At 52.8% G+C, this 13,094-nt stretch overlaps 1 protein-coding gene across 1 annotated transcript in view; it reads right to left on the bottom strand.

Annotated features, from left to right (window-relative positions):
- LOC140419821 (adenylate cyclase type 2-like) overlaps window positions 1–13,094 on the bottom strand; it is a 170,278-nt gene that overhangs the window by 86,598 nt on the left and 70,586 nt on the right. Inside the window, exon 4 of the mRNA XM_072503843.1 lies at window positions 1,015–1,176. Within this exon, the coding sequence (XP_072359944.1) occupies window positions 1,015–1,176 (162 nt within the window). The remainder of the gene's footprint in view (window positions 1–1,014; window positions 1,177–13,094) is intronic.

The raw sequence follows: 13,094 nt of genomic DNA, 5'->3' as shown, positions 1-13,094 counted from the left end.
GGAGGGGAGAGTGTGGTGGAGGGGAGAGTGGGGGAGGGGAAGGAGAGAGCGGTGGAGGGGAGAGTGTGGTGGAGGGGAGAGTGGGGGAGGGGAAGGAGAGAGTGGTGGAGGGGAGAGTGTGGTGGAGGGGAGAGTGGGGGAGGGGAAGGGGAGAGTGTTGGAGGGGAGAGTGGGGGAGGGGAAGGGGAGAGTGTGGTGTAGGGGAGAGTGGGGGAAGGGACAATGTGGTGTAGGGGAGAGTGGGGGGGAGAGGAAGGAGAGAGTGGTGGAGCGGAGAGTGTGGTGGAGGGGAGAGTGGGGGAAGGGACAATGTGGTGTAGGAGAGAGTGGGGGAGGGGAAGGAGAGAGTGGTGGAGGGGAGAGTAGGGAGGGGAAGAGTAGAGTGGTGGAGGGGAGATTGTGGTGGAGTGGAGAGTGGGGGAGGGGAAGGAGAGAATGGTGGAGGGGAGAGTGGGGAGGGGAAGAGTAGAGTGGTGGAGGGGAGATTGTGGTGGAGTGGAGAGTGGGGGGAGGGGAAGGAGAGAATGGTGGAGGGGAGAGTGGGGAGGGGAAGAGTAGAGTGGTGGAGGTGAGATTGTGGTGGAGTGGAGAGTGGGGGGAGGGGAAGGAGAGAATGGTGGGGGGGAGGAGATTGTGTGGGGGGAGGGGCGTCGGGGGAGTGGAGAGTGGGCGGGTGGAAGTGAGAGTGGGGCGGGGAGGGGGCGATGGGGGTGAGCTCCCTGGTGTTCTGGGCGGCCTAATATTCAATTTGCCAACCAACAAGAATACAAAAAAGGCACTGCTGATGTGTTGATGGGTGCGCTGCTGCTTCTGAGATCTTGCTGTGTGCAAGATGGCCGCCATCTTGCCGACAACATGTCCACGTCGACTGACTGCTTCCAGTGGTACTTCTTCGATCATGGGGCACTTTGGGTAGGTCTTCAGGTGGGAAAAGGGGAACATGCCCTCCGCACACCTCCCTCGATCCCTTCATCCCACACGCACCCACGCTCACACACTGTCTCTCGCATGTACCTGGTGAGGCAGTAGCTCCGGCGGGCGTTCTGACAGCGAGAGGTAAACGCTCAGGGACACAATGTGTGACACCGAGGAGAGGAGGCTGGCGAGGATGGCATCCCTCATACAAAGCGGCAACATGGTGTACGCAATGAAGGTGATGAACAGGAAGAAGGAAACCTGTAGGAAGGAGTGAGTAGATGTTAAAAGAATGTGACACAGTCTCCCGTGGGGCGGGTACAGCACGGAGTTAGATACCGAGTAAAGCTCCCTCGACACTGTCCCCATCAAACACTCCCAGGACAGGTACAGCACGGGGTTAGATACCGAGTAAAGCTCCCTCGACACTGTCCCCATCAAACACTCCCAGGACAGGTACAGCACGGGGTTAGATACAGAGTAAAGCTCCCTCTACACTGTCCCCATCAAACACTCCCAGGACAGGTACAACACGGGGTTAGATACAGAGTAAAGCTCCCTCTGCACTGTCCCCATCAAACACTCCCAGGACAGGTACGGCACGGGGTTAGATACCGAGTAAAGCTCCCTCTGCACTGTCCCTATCAAACACTCCCAGGACAGGCACAGCACGGGGTTAGATACAGAGTAAAGCTCCCTCTACACTGTCCCCATCAAACACTCCCAGGACAGGTACAGCACGGGGTTAGATACAGAGTAAAGCTCCCTCTACACTGTCCCCATCAAACACTCCCAGGACAGGTACAGCACGGGGTTAGATACGGAGTAAAGCTCCCTCTACACTGACCCCATCAAACACTCACAGGACAGGTACAGCACGGGGTTAGATACAGAGTAAAGCTCCCTCTGCACTGCCCCCATCAAACACTCCCAGGACAGGTAGTGTGTATAGCACAGTGAATCACCGCCAGTATTGTATAAGTGATCCTTTGTTCGTCGGTCCTGGAACCACTGACTGTCTTTTTGACAATCCCAGAATATGTGCAGCTGCACAGATCTGATGTCCAAGGGTTGGACCTGCTCCAGGTCCCGCCAGTCGGAGCTGTGACTTGATCCTGTTGGCCGGCAATGAACAACAAACCTGTGCTGGCTTTGCAGCGAGTTGCACCTTGCTGTGCTATTCCGACATTTGTACCTTGTTAAGGGAACCAGTTTGTTTCAGGGTCCTGACTGCACCCCTCACAGGTTGTGTATCTGGCCCTGCACACAGCAGTCGAATGCACGGCAATGCTATCTCGTGGGGGTCACATTACAATGGAGATGGGCGTGAAAGTGAGAGGAAGAGATCGAGAGCAATAGAGGATAGGATTGGAGCAGCGGGGTGGCACGGTGGTTAGCACTGCTGCCTCACAGCGCCAAGGACCCGGGTTCTATTCCGGCCTTGGGTGACTGTGTGGAGTTTGCACGTCCTCCCCGTGTCTGCGAGGGTTTCCTCTGGGTTGCTCCTGATATGTTCAGTAAGTTGGTTCAACGTTGACTGGAACTGGATGCTGTGAAACTAGAAACAGGCTTCTGAAACAGGAGTGTACCAACACTGTTTTTCATAGAATTTACAGTGCAGAAGGAGGCCATTCGGCCCATTGAGTCTGCACCGGCTCTTGGAAAGAGCACCTTACCTAAGCCCACACCACCACCCTATCCCCATAACCCAGTAACCCCATTCAACCAACACTGAGGGCAATTTTGGACACTAAGGGCAATTTATCATGGCCAATCCACCTAACCTGCACATCTTTGGACTGTGGGAGGAAACCGGAGCACCCGGAGGAAACCCACGCACACACGGGGAGCATGTGCAGACTCCACACAGACAGTGACCCAGCCGGGAATCGAACCTGGGACCCTGGAGCTGTAGAGCAACTGTGCTAACCACTGTGCTACCGTGCTGAACATCCTGATTGCTGTACATAGTCTGCTGTGGGTTGACTCTCTATCAATCTAACTGCTAACCTCCTACTGGCTTGACCAGACTAACTCTCTACCTCATGGTGATAGTGCTCACTGGCTTGTGCACTCTTACTATCTCAGTAGCTGTGTCCTGTAGAGAGAGTCTTAATGCCCTGTGGGCTTTATAGTGGTGGTGTCCTGTCTGGTGATTGGTTGCTATGTGTCGTGTGTGTTCATTGGTTATCCTGTGTGTCAATCACTGCCTGTCTGCATCTCGTTATGTACATGAGTGGATATTATGACAGCTCCCACAGCACAAAGATGTGCACGTTAGGCCAGGCTACATTGTCCCTCGGTGGGGTTACAGGGATAGGAAGGGGGTTGGGCCTCGGTAGGGTGCTCTCTCAGAGGGTCGGTGCAGACTCGATGGGCCGAATATTAGGGATTTTATGATTTTGTGATAGTCAGCATTATGGAGAAAGGTACAGACTTAAAGTGAGAGAGAGGGAGGGTCAAGGATGGATTGGGATAGAGATTGTGAAAGCGAGAGCAAGGACAGAGCGAGATAGAGAGTGATGGAGGGAGACAAGTACTGAGGAAGGAAGAGGGCTCGGGGGAGGGTCAGAGTGGTCTGAGGGAAAGAGAGAGCAAGGGGGATAGAGAGGGAGGTAGAGGCAGGGGCAGGTCGAGAAACAGTGAGAGGCAGAAAGAGGGTGAAAGAGAGAGATCCAGCAGAGGGCAGTAGAGCGGAGCTGCTGATTGGCTGTTGCGGGGGAAATTTGCATACGCTGTTGTGCTCACCCTAACTTGAAGGTGTACCTGAGCAAGAGACCCTAGCTGTTCAAGTGAAGACAAGCATCCAGCAGAGGGCAGTAGAGCGGAACTGCTGATTGGCTGTTGTAGTGGAAATTTGCACACGCCGTTGTGCTCACCCTAACTTGAAGGTGTACCTAAGCAAGAGACCCTAGCTGTTCAAGTGAAGACAACCATCCAGCAGAGGACAGTAGAGCGGAGTTGCTGATTGGCTGTTGCGGGGAAATTTGCATATGCCGTTGTGCTCACCCTAACTTGAAGGTGCACCTGAGCAAGAGACCCTAGCTGTTCAAGTGAAGACAAGCATCCAGCAGAGGGCAGTAGAGCGGAACTGCTGATTGGCTGTTGCGGGGGAAATTTGCATACGCCGTTGTGCTCATCCTAACTTGAAGGTGGTTTGTGGAGGAACCCGAAACACCTCTTCAGTGTTTCCCTCCCTATCCCCATCTCTAACCCACCCAAAAAACAACCGCTGTAAAGATCAAGAGGAAGACTCGAGGGCAGGGAGAAGTAGAAAGAAGTTGAATCGTGATGTCACGGCCTGCAGGTAAGGGATTGGCTGGTGACTGGTAAGTAGTTTTTCTTTTATCTTCCCTCAGGTGTTATTGTGCGGGGCGCAGAGGTTGCTGAGTGGGGAGTGAATAACAGGTAAGCTCTTTCTTTCTTTTTCTTTTTTTATCTAGAGGGGATGGCAGGGAAGGTCGTGCAATGTTCCTCCTGCAGAATGTTTGAGGTGAGGGACGCCATCAGTGTCCCTGCTGATTTCATCTGTGGGAAGTGCACCCATCTCCAGCTCCTCAGAAACCGCGTTAGGGAACTGGAACTGGAGCTGGATGAACTTTGGCTCATTCGGGAGGCAGAGGTGGTCATAGATAGAAGCTTCAGGGATGTAGTTACTCCGAAGAATAAAAATAGATGGGTGACGGTGAGAGGGGCTGGGGGGAAGCAGTCAGTACAGGGATCCCCTGTGGTCGTTCCCCTTAGTAACAAGTATACCGCTTTGGATTCTGTTGGGGGGGGGGGACTTACCAGGGGTAAGCCATGGGGTACAGATCTCTGGCACAAAGTCTGTCCCTGTTGCTCAGAAGGGAAGGGGGGAGAGCATTAGTCATTGGAGACTCCATAGTTAGGGGATAGATAGGAGATTCTGTGGGAACGAGAGAGACTCGCGGTTGGTGTGTTGCCTCCCAGGTGCCAGGGTCTGTGATGTCTCGGATCGTGTTTTCGGGATCCTTAAGGGGGAGGGGGAGGGGGAGCAGCCCCAAGTCATGGTCCACATAGGTACCAACGACATAGGTAGGAAAAGGGATAGGGATGTAAGGCAGGAATTCAGGGAGCTAGGGTGGAAACTTAGATCGAGGACAAACAGAGTTATTATCTCTGGGTTGTTACCCGTGCCACGTGCTAGTGAGACGAGGAATAGGGAGAGAGAGGAGTTGAACACGTGGCTACAGGGATGGTGCAGGAGGGAGGGTTTCAGATTCCTGGATAATTGGGGCTCATTCTGGGGTCGGTGGGACCTCTACAAATGGGATGGTCTACACCTGGACCAGAGGGGTACCAATATCCTGGGGGGGGGGGGGGGAATTTGCTAATGCTCTTCAGGAGGGTTTAAACTAGTTCAGCAGGGGATTGGGACCCTGAATTGTAGCTCCAGTATACAGGAAGTTGGGAGTAGTGAGGTCATGAGTAAGGTTTCAAAGTTGCAGGAGTGTACCAGCAGGCAGGAAGGTAGTTTAAAGTGTGTCTTCTTCAATGCCAGGAGCATCCCGAATAAGGTGGGTGAACTTGCGGCATGTGTTGGTACCTGGGACTTCGATGTTGTGGCCATTTCGGAGACATGGATAGAGCAGGGACAGGAATGGTTGTTGCAGGTTCCGGGGTTTAGATATTTCAGTAAGCTCAGGGAAGGTGGTAAAAGAGGGGGAGGGATGGCATTGTTAGTCAAGGAAAGTATTATAGTGGCAGAAAGGACGTTTAATGGGGACTCGTCTACTGAGGTAGTATGGGCTGAGGTTAGAAACAGGAAAGGAGAGGTCACCCTGTTAGGGGTTTTCTATAAGTTCCAGAGATGTAGAGGAAAGGATTACAAAGATGATTCTGGATAGGAGCGAAAGCAACAGGGTAGTTGTTATGGGGGACTTTAACTTTCCAAATATTGATTGGAAACGCGATAGTTTGAGTACTTTAGATGGGTTTCTTTTTGTCCAATGTGTGCAGGAGGGTTTCCTGACATAGTATGTAGATAGGCCAACGAGAGGCGAGGCCATATTGGATTTGGTACTGGGTAATGAACCAGGACAGGTGTTAGATTTGGAGGTAGGTGAGCACTTTGGTGATAGTGACCACAATTCGATTACGTTTACTTTAGTGATGGAAAGGGATAGGTATATACCGCAGGGCAAGAGTTATATCTGAGGGAAAGGCAATTATGATGCGATGAGGCAAGACTGAGGATGCATCGGATGGAGAGGAAAACTGCAGGGGATGGGCACAATGGAAATGTGGAGCTTGTTCAAGGAACAGCTACTGCGTGTCCTTGATAAGTATGTACCTGTCAGGCATGGAGGAAGTGGTCGAGCAAGGGAACCGTGGTTTACTAAAGCAGTCGAAACACTTGTCAAGAGGAAGAAGGAGGCTTATGTAAAGATGAGACATGAAGGTTCAGTTAGGGCGCTCGAGAGTTACAAGTTAGCTAGGAAGGACCTAAAGAGAGAGCTAAGAAGAGCCAGGAGGGGACATGAGAAGTCTTTGGCAGGTAGGATCAAGGATAACCCTAAAGCTTTCTATAGATATGTCAGGAATAAACGAATGATTAGGGTAAGAGTAGGGCCAGTCAAGGACAGTAGTGGGAAGTTGTACTTGGAGCTAAATGAATATTTTTCGTCAGTATTGTAAGGTTTCGGGCAATTCGGCCCTTTTGGAAAAACTCAGAGACTGTAAACTGACTTTTCAGCCAAGATAACAGAACCAGTTTTCCCAGCAGGCTTGGCCCGCTGAGCTGAGTAGGGACATAAGTACATAAATATTTACAAACACCCCCCTAGGAGCTACAAGGAAGAAGGAGCCAGACAACAAGATAACATCAAGACACAGACAAAGGGGCACGGGAATACACAGGAGGCTTGCATGCAAGCAGGACAATGGGATGGTCATAGCCCCATGCAAATGTAAATGACCTGGCCTCCACCAGAGCAGAATCCAATCAACACCCCATCAACATAGCAGCTATCTCCGGAGCAGATGGAAGTCTTTGAAAATCTTCAAGGGAGCTCAACCTCGTTATCTCAAAAAAAACAGACTGGAGGCGGACCTAGGGGAGGTACTCCCATCTCGACAGGTCTGACCGGCTCAAAGGGGGCGGGACCAGCGGGAACTTTAAATCTTACCTTTTTCAATGCAAAAGGGGCTGGCCGATCACAGGACAAAGCCAGGTAAAACAATATAAAAGGGGCTGTGTTTTCGATTGGGGGGCTCTTGGTTCTTGGCTCGACCTCTGCACCCCTGACTTGACCTCTGCAGCCTGTGACCGTAAGTACTCTGCAGCAGCTTGCGAAACTCCCTTGACTTTAATAGTGGTTGAGGCTTTGGGGAAGGGAACTTGTTTTGTGCCTTGTGATATTGCTAAAACCTGTGTAATCATAAGAATTTTCGTTGTGTCCGCTATATTACTTTTGAATAGACTTAGTTGTGTTAGAGCATAAGATTTTATTGTGTTTCTTCTGTTGATGATTTTGACCTGGGTTTTACAATAAACCTTGATTTGATGATAATTGGAGTCGTTTAAATTCTTCAATCCTTCACCAGCGATCTCTGACCAAGTCATTGTTAAAATACTCCTCACCTTAATTCCGGGTTCAAGAATCGAGGGTCATCTTGAGCGATTCACTCAGGACAGACTGCTGGTTAGGAAATAAACAGCAGTGTCCTATTCTCTCTCTTGGGAAAGCTACTCTAGTGGAGTAGGAACCGGGTGGGTGTTGCCCCACCGGCAAGAGAGAGAATCACCTGGGTATTGGTAGGGGTCTGGAGATCTGTGTGATATAAGTCTCAGGCTGTCGGTTAGGAATAAACGGCAGGCTTGAATCAGTGCTCTCTTCAGTGGAAGTGTCCCAGTGCGACATCCCCTGGCCTCTGAAGTTTCAGTGCCAGCTGGAGAGAGACACACACAGACATCCAAACCCCAGATATCGGCCCAGTAGTGGAGTAGCGGAGATGGCACCCTCTACAATGGCGAGTCAGGCAGGAGCCCGGTGGTTTGGAGTATGTGACTTGGCAGAGGGGGTGAGGGAACGAAGCAAAATGGAGGAGAGAATATCCTCGTATTTGTGGCACAAGGTCAACCTCACCAAACCTTGGGTCTCAGAATTAATCAATGCGGAGCAACCGGTAATGGCAGCGGCTGCATGGACAGACAGTAAGGCGCACAAAAAGCACTTGGAGAAGGCAGTTTGGCTGGTTTGCCTGTCCGAGCAGGTAGTCAAAACTGAGGATAGGGTCGAAGAGTTAGAGCAGGAGTTGAGAGAAGTGAGGGCCAGCGCAGGGGACAGCGCTAGCGCAGCGGAACGACTGCGGGAAGAAATGGCAGAAATGAAACAGGAAAGCGAGTCTAACCGGTGTGAGAAGGACTATCTCCACTGCCAGATAGTGGAGGGTAAAGAAAAGGAACGGAGGCTCCAGGAACTCTATGCTCGGAGTACAGAGCAGTGTAGGAAGCTGGAGGGGAAGTTCCGGGACATCCAGGCAGCGTACCGGGTGGCTCGCGAGGAAGTAGGGGACTGTGCCCACGGGCCGTGCCAGGCACGAATAACGGAGTTGGAGGAGACCTTGTCCAGGTTCAGGGGACAGATACACCTGGTAGGTCCGGGGGGGTTCCCTAGGGGCAAGGTGCTCCTCGCAGCGGATGATTCCCCAAAGGCCAAGGGGAATAGACCGCCTCCTGAGGCACCGGGATTGTGTCCGGGCCGGCAGGGGGGGAGCGGACTGCACGTTCAGGGGCAAGTCCAAGGGGGGTCGGCAGGGTACCCCCAGCTGGAGGCGTGTCCGCCTGGTTTCGTATGTGGGTCCCCATGGGATGGGGACAGGCCACTGCCTGGGATGCCGGTGACGGGGCCGGGTCAGCAGGTAGGGTTTGGACCGCCCGGTCAGGGGCAGGTCCAAGGGGGGCCAGTGGTGTATCCCCAGATAGCGGCGTCTCCTATATGGGTAGTTAGCCCGGGGACAGGGGGGCTACCCAACGAGGCAGGAGAGCTGGACAGTGGGGAGGAGGAGCAGGAACCCCAGGTAGGGCAGATGTGCCCTGTCAGGCAAAGAAGGTATGGTCCCCCGGCGGGGATGGCAAACAGGGGACCGGTTGAGGGCGACATTATCGTTCCTCATGGGGCATCCGCGCTCAGGGGGATGGTGGCCCACGTTCCCAGACTAACTCCAAAGGGGGATCCGTCGCTGCATTTTATGGAGGTGGAACAGGCTGCCAACATCAATGACTGCGACGAAGGGGAGCAAATAAAGATGCTCCTGATAACCCTAGATGCCCAGCTATGCAGGACAGTGACCTCTGGGAATGGGGGAAGACCTGACACATGGGCGGCAGCACAGACTGCTGTTCTGGAGGCGATGGGCTTGAATCTGGGGAGCCCTTTCATGAGGGTGGGGGAAACCAAGCAGCAACCAGGGGAATCTCCCACCATGTTCGCAGACAGACTGTGGACTGTCTATATGGAGGCATGCGGGGTTCCCGCGGATAGACGGAATTTAGATGAGAGAACAGCCCACTGGCTGAAGACCCTCGTAGCTAACTGTCTCCCCCACGTTAGGGCAAAGGCCGAACACTGGTTCGACCCGCAGAGTCCGGACCTTAATGAGGCAGAGGTCCTTAGAAAACTCACCCTTGCATATCGCAACGGGGAGAGGAGAGAGGAAAAGCCCCATAAGGGTCAGGTGCATGGAATCACACCAGCACCCCCTAAGAGAGAGTGGAAGCATGAGGGCACCCGGACCTCCGACGAGAAACCGGTATGCTACGGGTGTGGGAAGGCCGGGCATTTCAAGAGGGAATGTAAAAACCCTAGCAAGCAGGAGAGGGCTCCCGCAGTAGAGAGTCAGACCCCGGCGACAGGAGCAGCTGCCCCGGAAACCTTCGAGGTAAAGAAACTTTTAGCCTTTTTGCAGAGCCTAGCAGCTGGGTCGGGACAGGTGGCAATGGCAACGGGCCAGGGCCTGCCCGCACCCACACCACAAGAACCCGTATGACTACCCAGGGAGCAGCCTCAGGAAAAAGGGAGCGCAGGGGTAGTTCTAGCCCCAGACCCTGGTCCGGTCCAGGTGCAGGGTCCCATTCCGGAGGCTGCCTCAGGGGCTATTTGCAGTTTAAATCCCTTAAGGTGGGACCCATGCGAACGCCACATCAGCCAATTTAAATTGTTCCACCCCATAAGGACAAGAAAGAGCAAGGTGGGGGGAAGACGGGGGGTGGTAGTGGAGAAACCCCCCGTAGAATTAACGACGGTGGGGGAGGTCCCTGACTCCACGATCACACAACCAGTGACAAGGTGCTGTCCCGAAGGGGCAGTCCCAAAGAGACCGACAGTGCTGCAAGCACCCAGCCCAGGGACAGTAACGATTCCCAAGCCTCTACCTGTGGATCAGGTAGCCTGCCTTAGTATAGAGGCTAAGAAGGCGGAGGAAGTGGAAATATCACCTTGGGCTTGGGAACCAGTCGGGGGACGAGGGAGCAATCGGGTCTCCAAGCCCCCGGTAAGATGGTCCCCATCACACCTCCCTGTCACCCGGTCCCGCAGTAAGGGGGCCCGAGTAGGACGGAGCGCTGAGGGATCCCCGAACCCTGTTGGGGAAAGAGAGGCAAGAGGCAGCCCGAACCCCCGGGAAGGGACGGTCTGGCCCGAGCCATTCGACCAAACAGGCGGACTGCCCCAGTTTAGCGGGGCACAGTTTTAATTTGGCCACCCGGAGACGGGTGGCATTGTATATATCATATTCCTTTTTCTTTCCCCCTGCTAGTTCTAATTAGTATGTAGTTGTGTGTGAAGTATTTAGGATCGTGGGGACACAGGAGCGCCTGGTACAAGGGTAAAATGATGAAGCACCAGGCACTAGGACCCTGGTGCAGCCGGGCTGTAAACACAGAATCACAGACAGGCTGCGGCAACTTCAAAGCGGGAGCTGCTGCTGCCACCGGATAGCGGCAGGCACTAGGACCCTGGGGAGCCGGGCTGTAAACACAGAATCACAGACAGGCTGCGGCAACTTCAAAGCAGGAGCTGCTGCCGCCACCGGATAGCACCCATGCACCTTAAGGTAGGTAGGGCTGTGGGGGCAAGGATGTGTTTTGTTTGTCTTACAGATGGGGCACCCGACGATGTGGAGTTTGCTGATCCTGGCGATGGTGGGACCGGGAGAACTCCGCAGAGGCGAGACAGAAGAGTCCTTCGACTGACCGGGTTAGGGTGACTGAGGGCAGGCGGGTGTGTTCAACCTGTGAGGGGGACCTTCCTTTGGGGAGACGGTGGTGGCCCAGGAAGCTGAGGCTGGACATGAGGGATCGGTCCTCGGACTGGGAACGGACTGGACAACACCTACCGGACCATCACGGGGTCACCGGGTAGGATCACCGTTTGCGGGGATAAGGGGTGGGCTTCTGACCAGGGCATTTATTTGTGTTCATGGGGATCTACCAAGGCATGTCCACAAGGGGCATTAATCACTTTTGTAAGGTGGTGGCAGAACCCAGGGAACGGGATAAATTGACCGCAGTGGGGAGGGATGTGTAACGCCCAGGGAAGGGATGACTGTAGAAGCTACCGAACTGCTGGTTCAGGTAAAGCGACCCCTGCCCACAGCCCAACCGATCGACCCTCACAACTGTCCGATCACCACCAGGGGGGGGCCTGAGAATGGTTTAGTGTTTGCCCCACAAAGGAAATGTTGTACAGGGGGTACATTGTGCTGTCGCCTCAGTTGGACTAAACCTCTCAGCTGCAGGTATCGACGATGGAGAGTAAATGAAGAGCCCTCAACGGGAAGAAGCGAAGTGCAGCCAAGAAAGGAGGATCCTTGGTGAAATAAAACAGATGCAATTGTAAATAGTTGTATGGATTCGCAGGTCCCAGTTACTTGACTGTGATATATGTACAGGGACCCTTACGTTTGGGGTTCCGGTGAAATGTGTATATGTTACTGTCTGCTTGAATTAAGTATGGTCTTGTCTTTCCCTTTTATTGAAATCAGGGGTAGCCTAGATTAAGGGAACTGTCTTGGGACTTGTAGTTTCGCATGTTGTTGAGGGGGGGCCTACGGTCCACACAAAAGGAAATAATTGCCCTTCACCTGTGTCGATACGGTCCAAGCATGTAGGGACGTATCGAAGGGGCATCTGTAAGGTTTCGGGCAATTCGGCCCTTTTGGAAAAACTCAGAGACTGTAAACTGACTTTTCAGCCAAGATAACAGAACCAGTTTTCCCAGCAGGCTTGGCCCGCTGAGCTGAGTAGGGACATAAGTACATAAATATTTATAAACACCCCCCTAGGAGCTACAAGGAAGAAGGAGCCAGACAACAAGATAACATCAAGACACAGACAAAGGGGCACGGGAATACACAGGAGGCTTGCATGCAAGCAGGACAATGGGATGGTCATAGCCCCATGCAAATGTAAATGACCTGGCCTCCACCAGAGCAGAATCCAATCAACACCCCATCAACATAGCAGCTATCTCCGGAGCAGATGGAAGTCTTTGAAAATCTTCAAGGGAGCTCAACCTCGTTATCTCAAAAAAAACAGACTGGAGGCGGACCTAGGGGAGGTACTCCCATCTCGACAGGTCTGACCGGCTCAAAGGGGGCGGGACCAGCGGGAACTTTAAATCTTACCTTTTTCAATGCAAAAGGGGCTGGCCGATCACAGGACAAAGCCAGGTAAAACAATATAAAAGGGGCTGTGTTTTCGATTGGGGGGCTCTTGGTTCTTGGCTCGACCTCTGCACCCCTGACTTGACCTCTGCAGCCTGTGACCGTAAGTACTCTGCAGCAGCTTGCGAAACTCCCTTGACTTTAATAGTGGTTGAGGCTTTGGGGAAGGGAACTTGTTTTGTGCCTTGTGATATTGCTAAAACCTGTGTAATCATAAGAATTTTCGTTGTGTCCGCTATATTACTTTTGAATAGACTTAGTTGTGTTAGAGCATAAGATTTTATTGTGTTTCTTCTGTTGATGATTTTGACCTGGGTTTTACAATAAACCTTGATTTGATGATAATTGGAGTCGTTTAAATTCTTCAATCCTTCACCAGCGATCTCTGACCAAGTCATTGTTAAAATACTCCTCACCTTAATTCCGGGTTCAAGAATCGAGGGTCATCTTGAGCGATTCACTCAGGACAGACTGCTGGTTAGGAAATAAAC

This window comes from Scyliorhinus torazame, chromosome 5 (genome assembly GCF_047496885.1).
Source record: "Scyliorhinus torazame isolate Kashiwa2021f chromosome 5, sScyTor2.1, whole genome shotgun sequence".
Classification (NCBI taxonomy): domain Eukaryota; kingdom Metazoa; phylum Chordata; class Chondrichthyes; order Carcharhiniformes; family Scyliorhinidae; genus Scyliorhinus; species Scyliorhinus torazame.
Note: the sequence above shows the minus strand (reverse complement) of the source record. Positions and strands in the feature narration are given on the sequence as shown.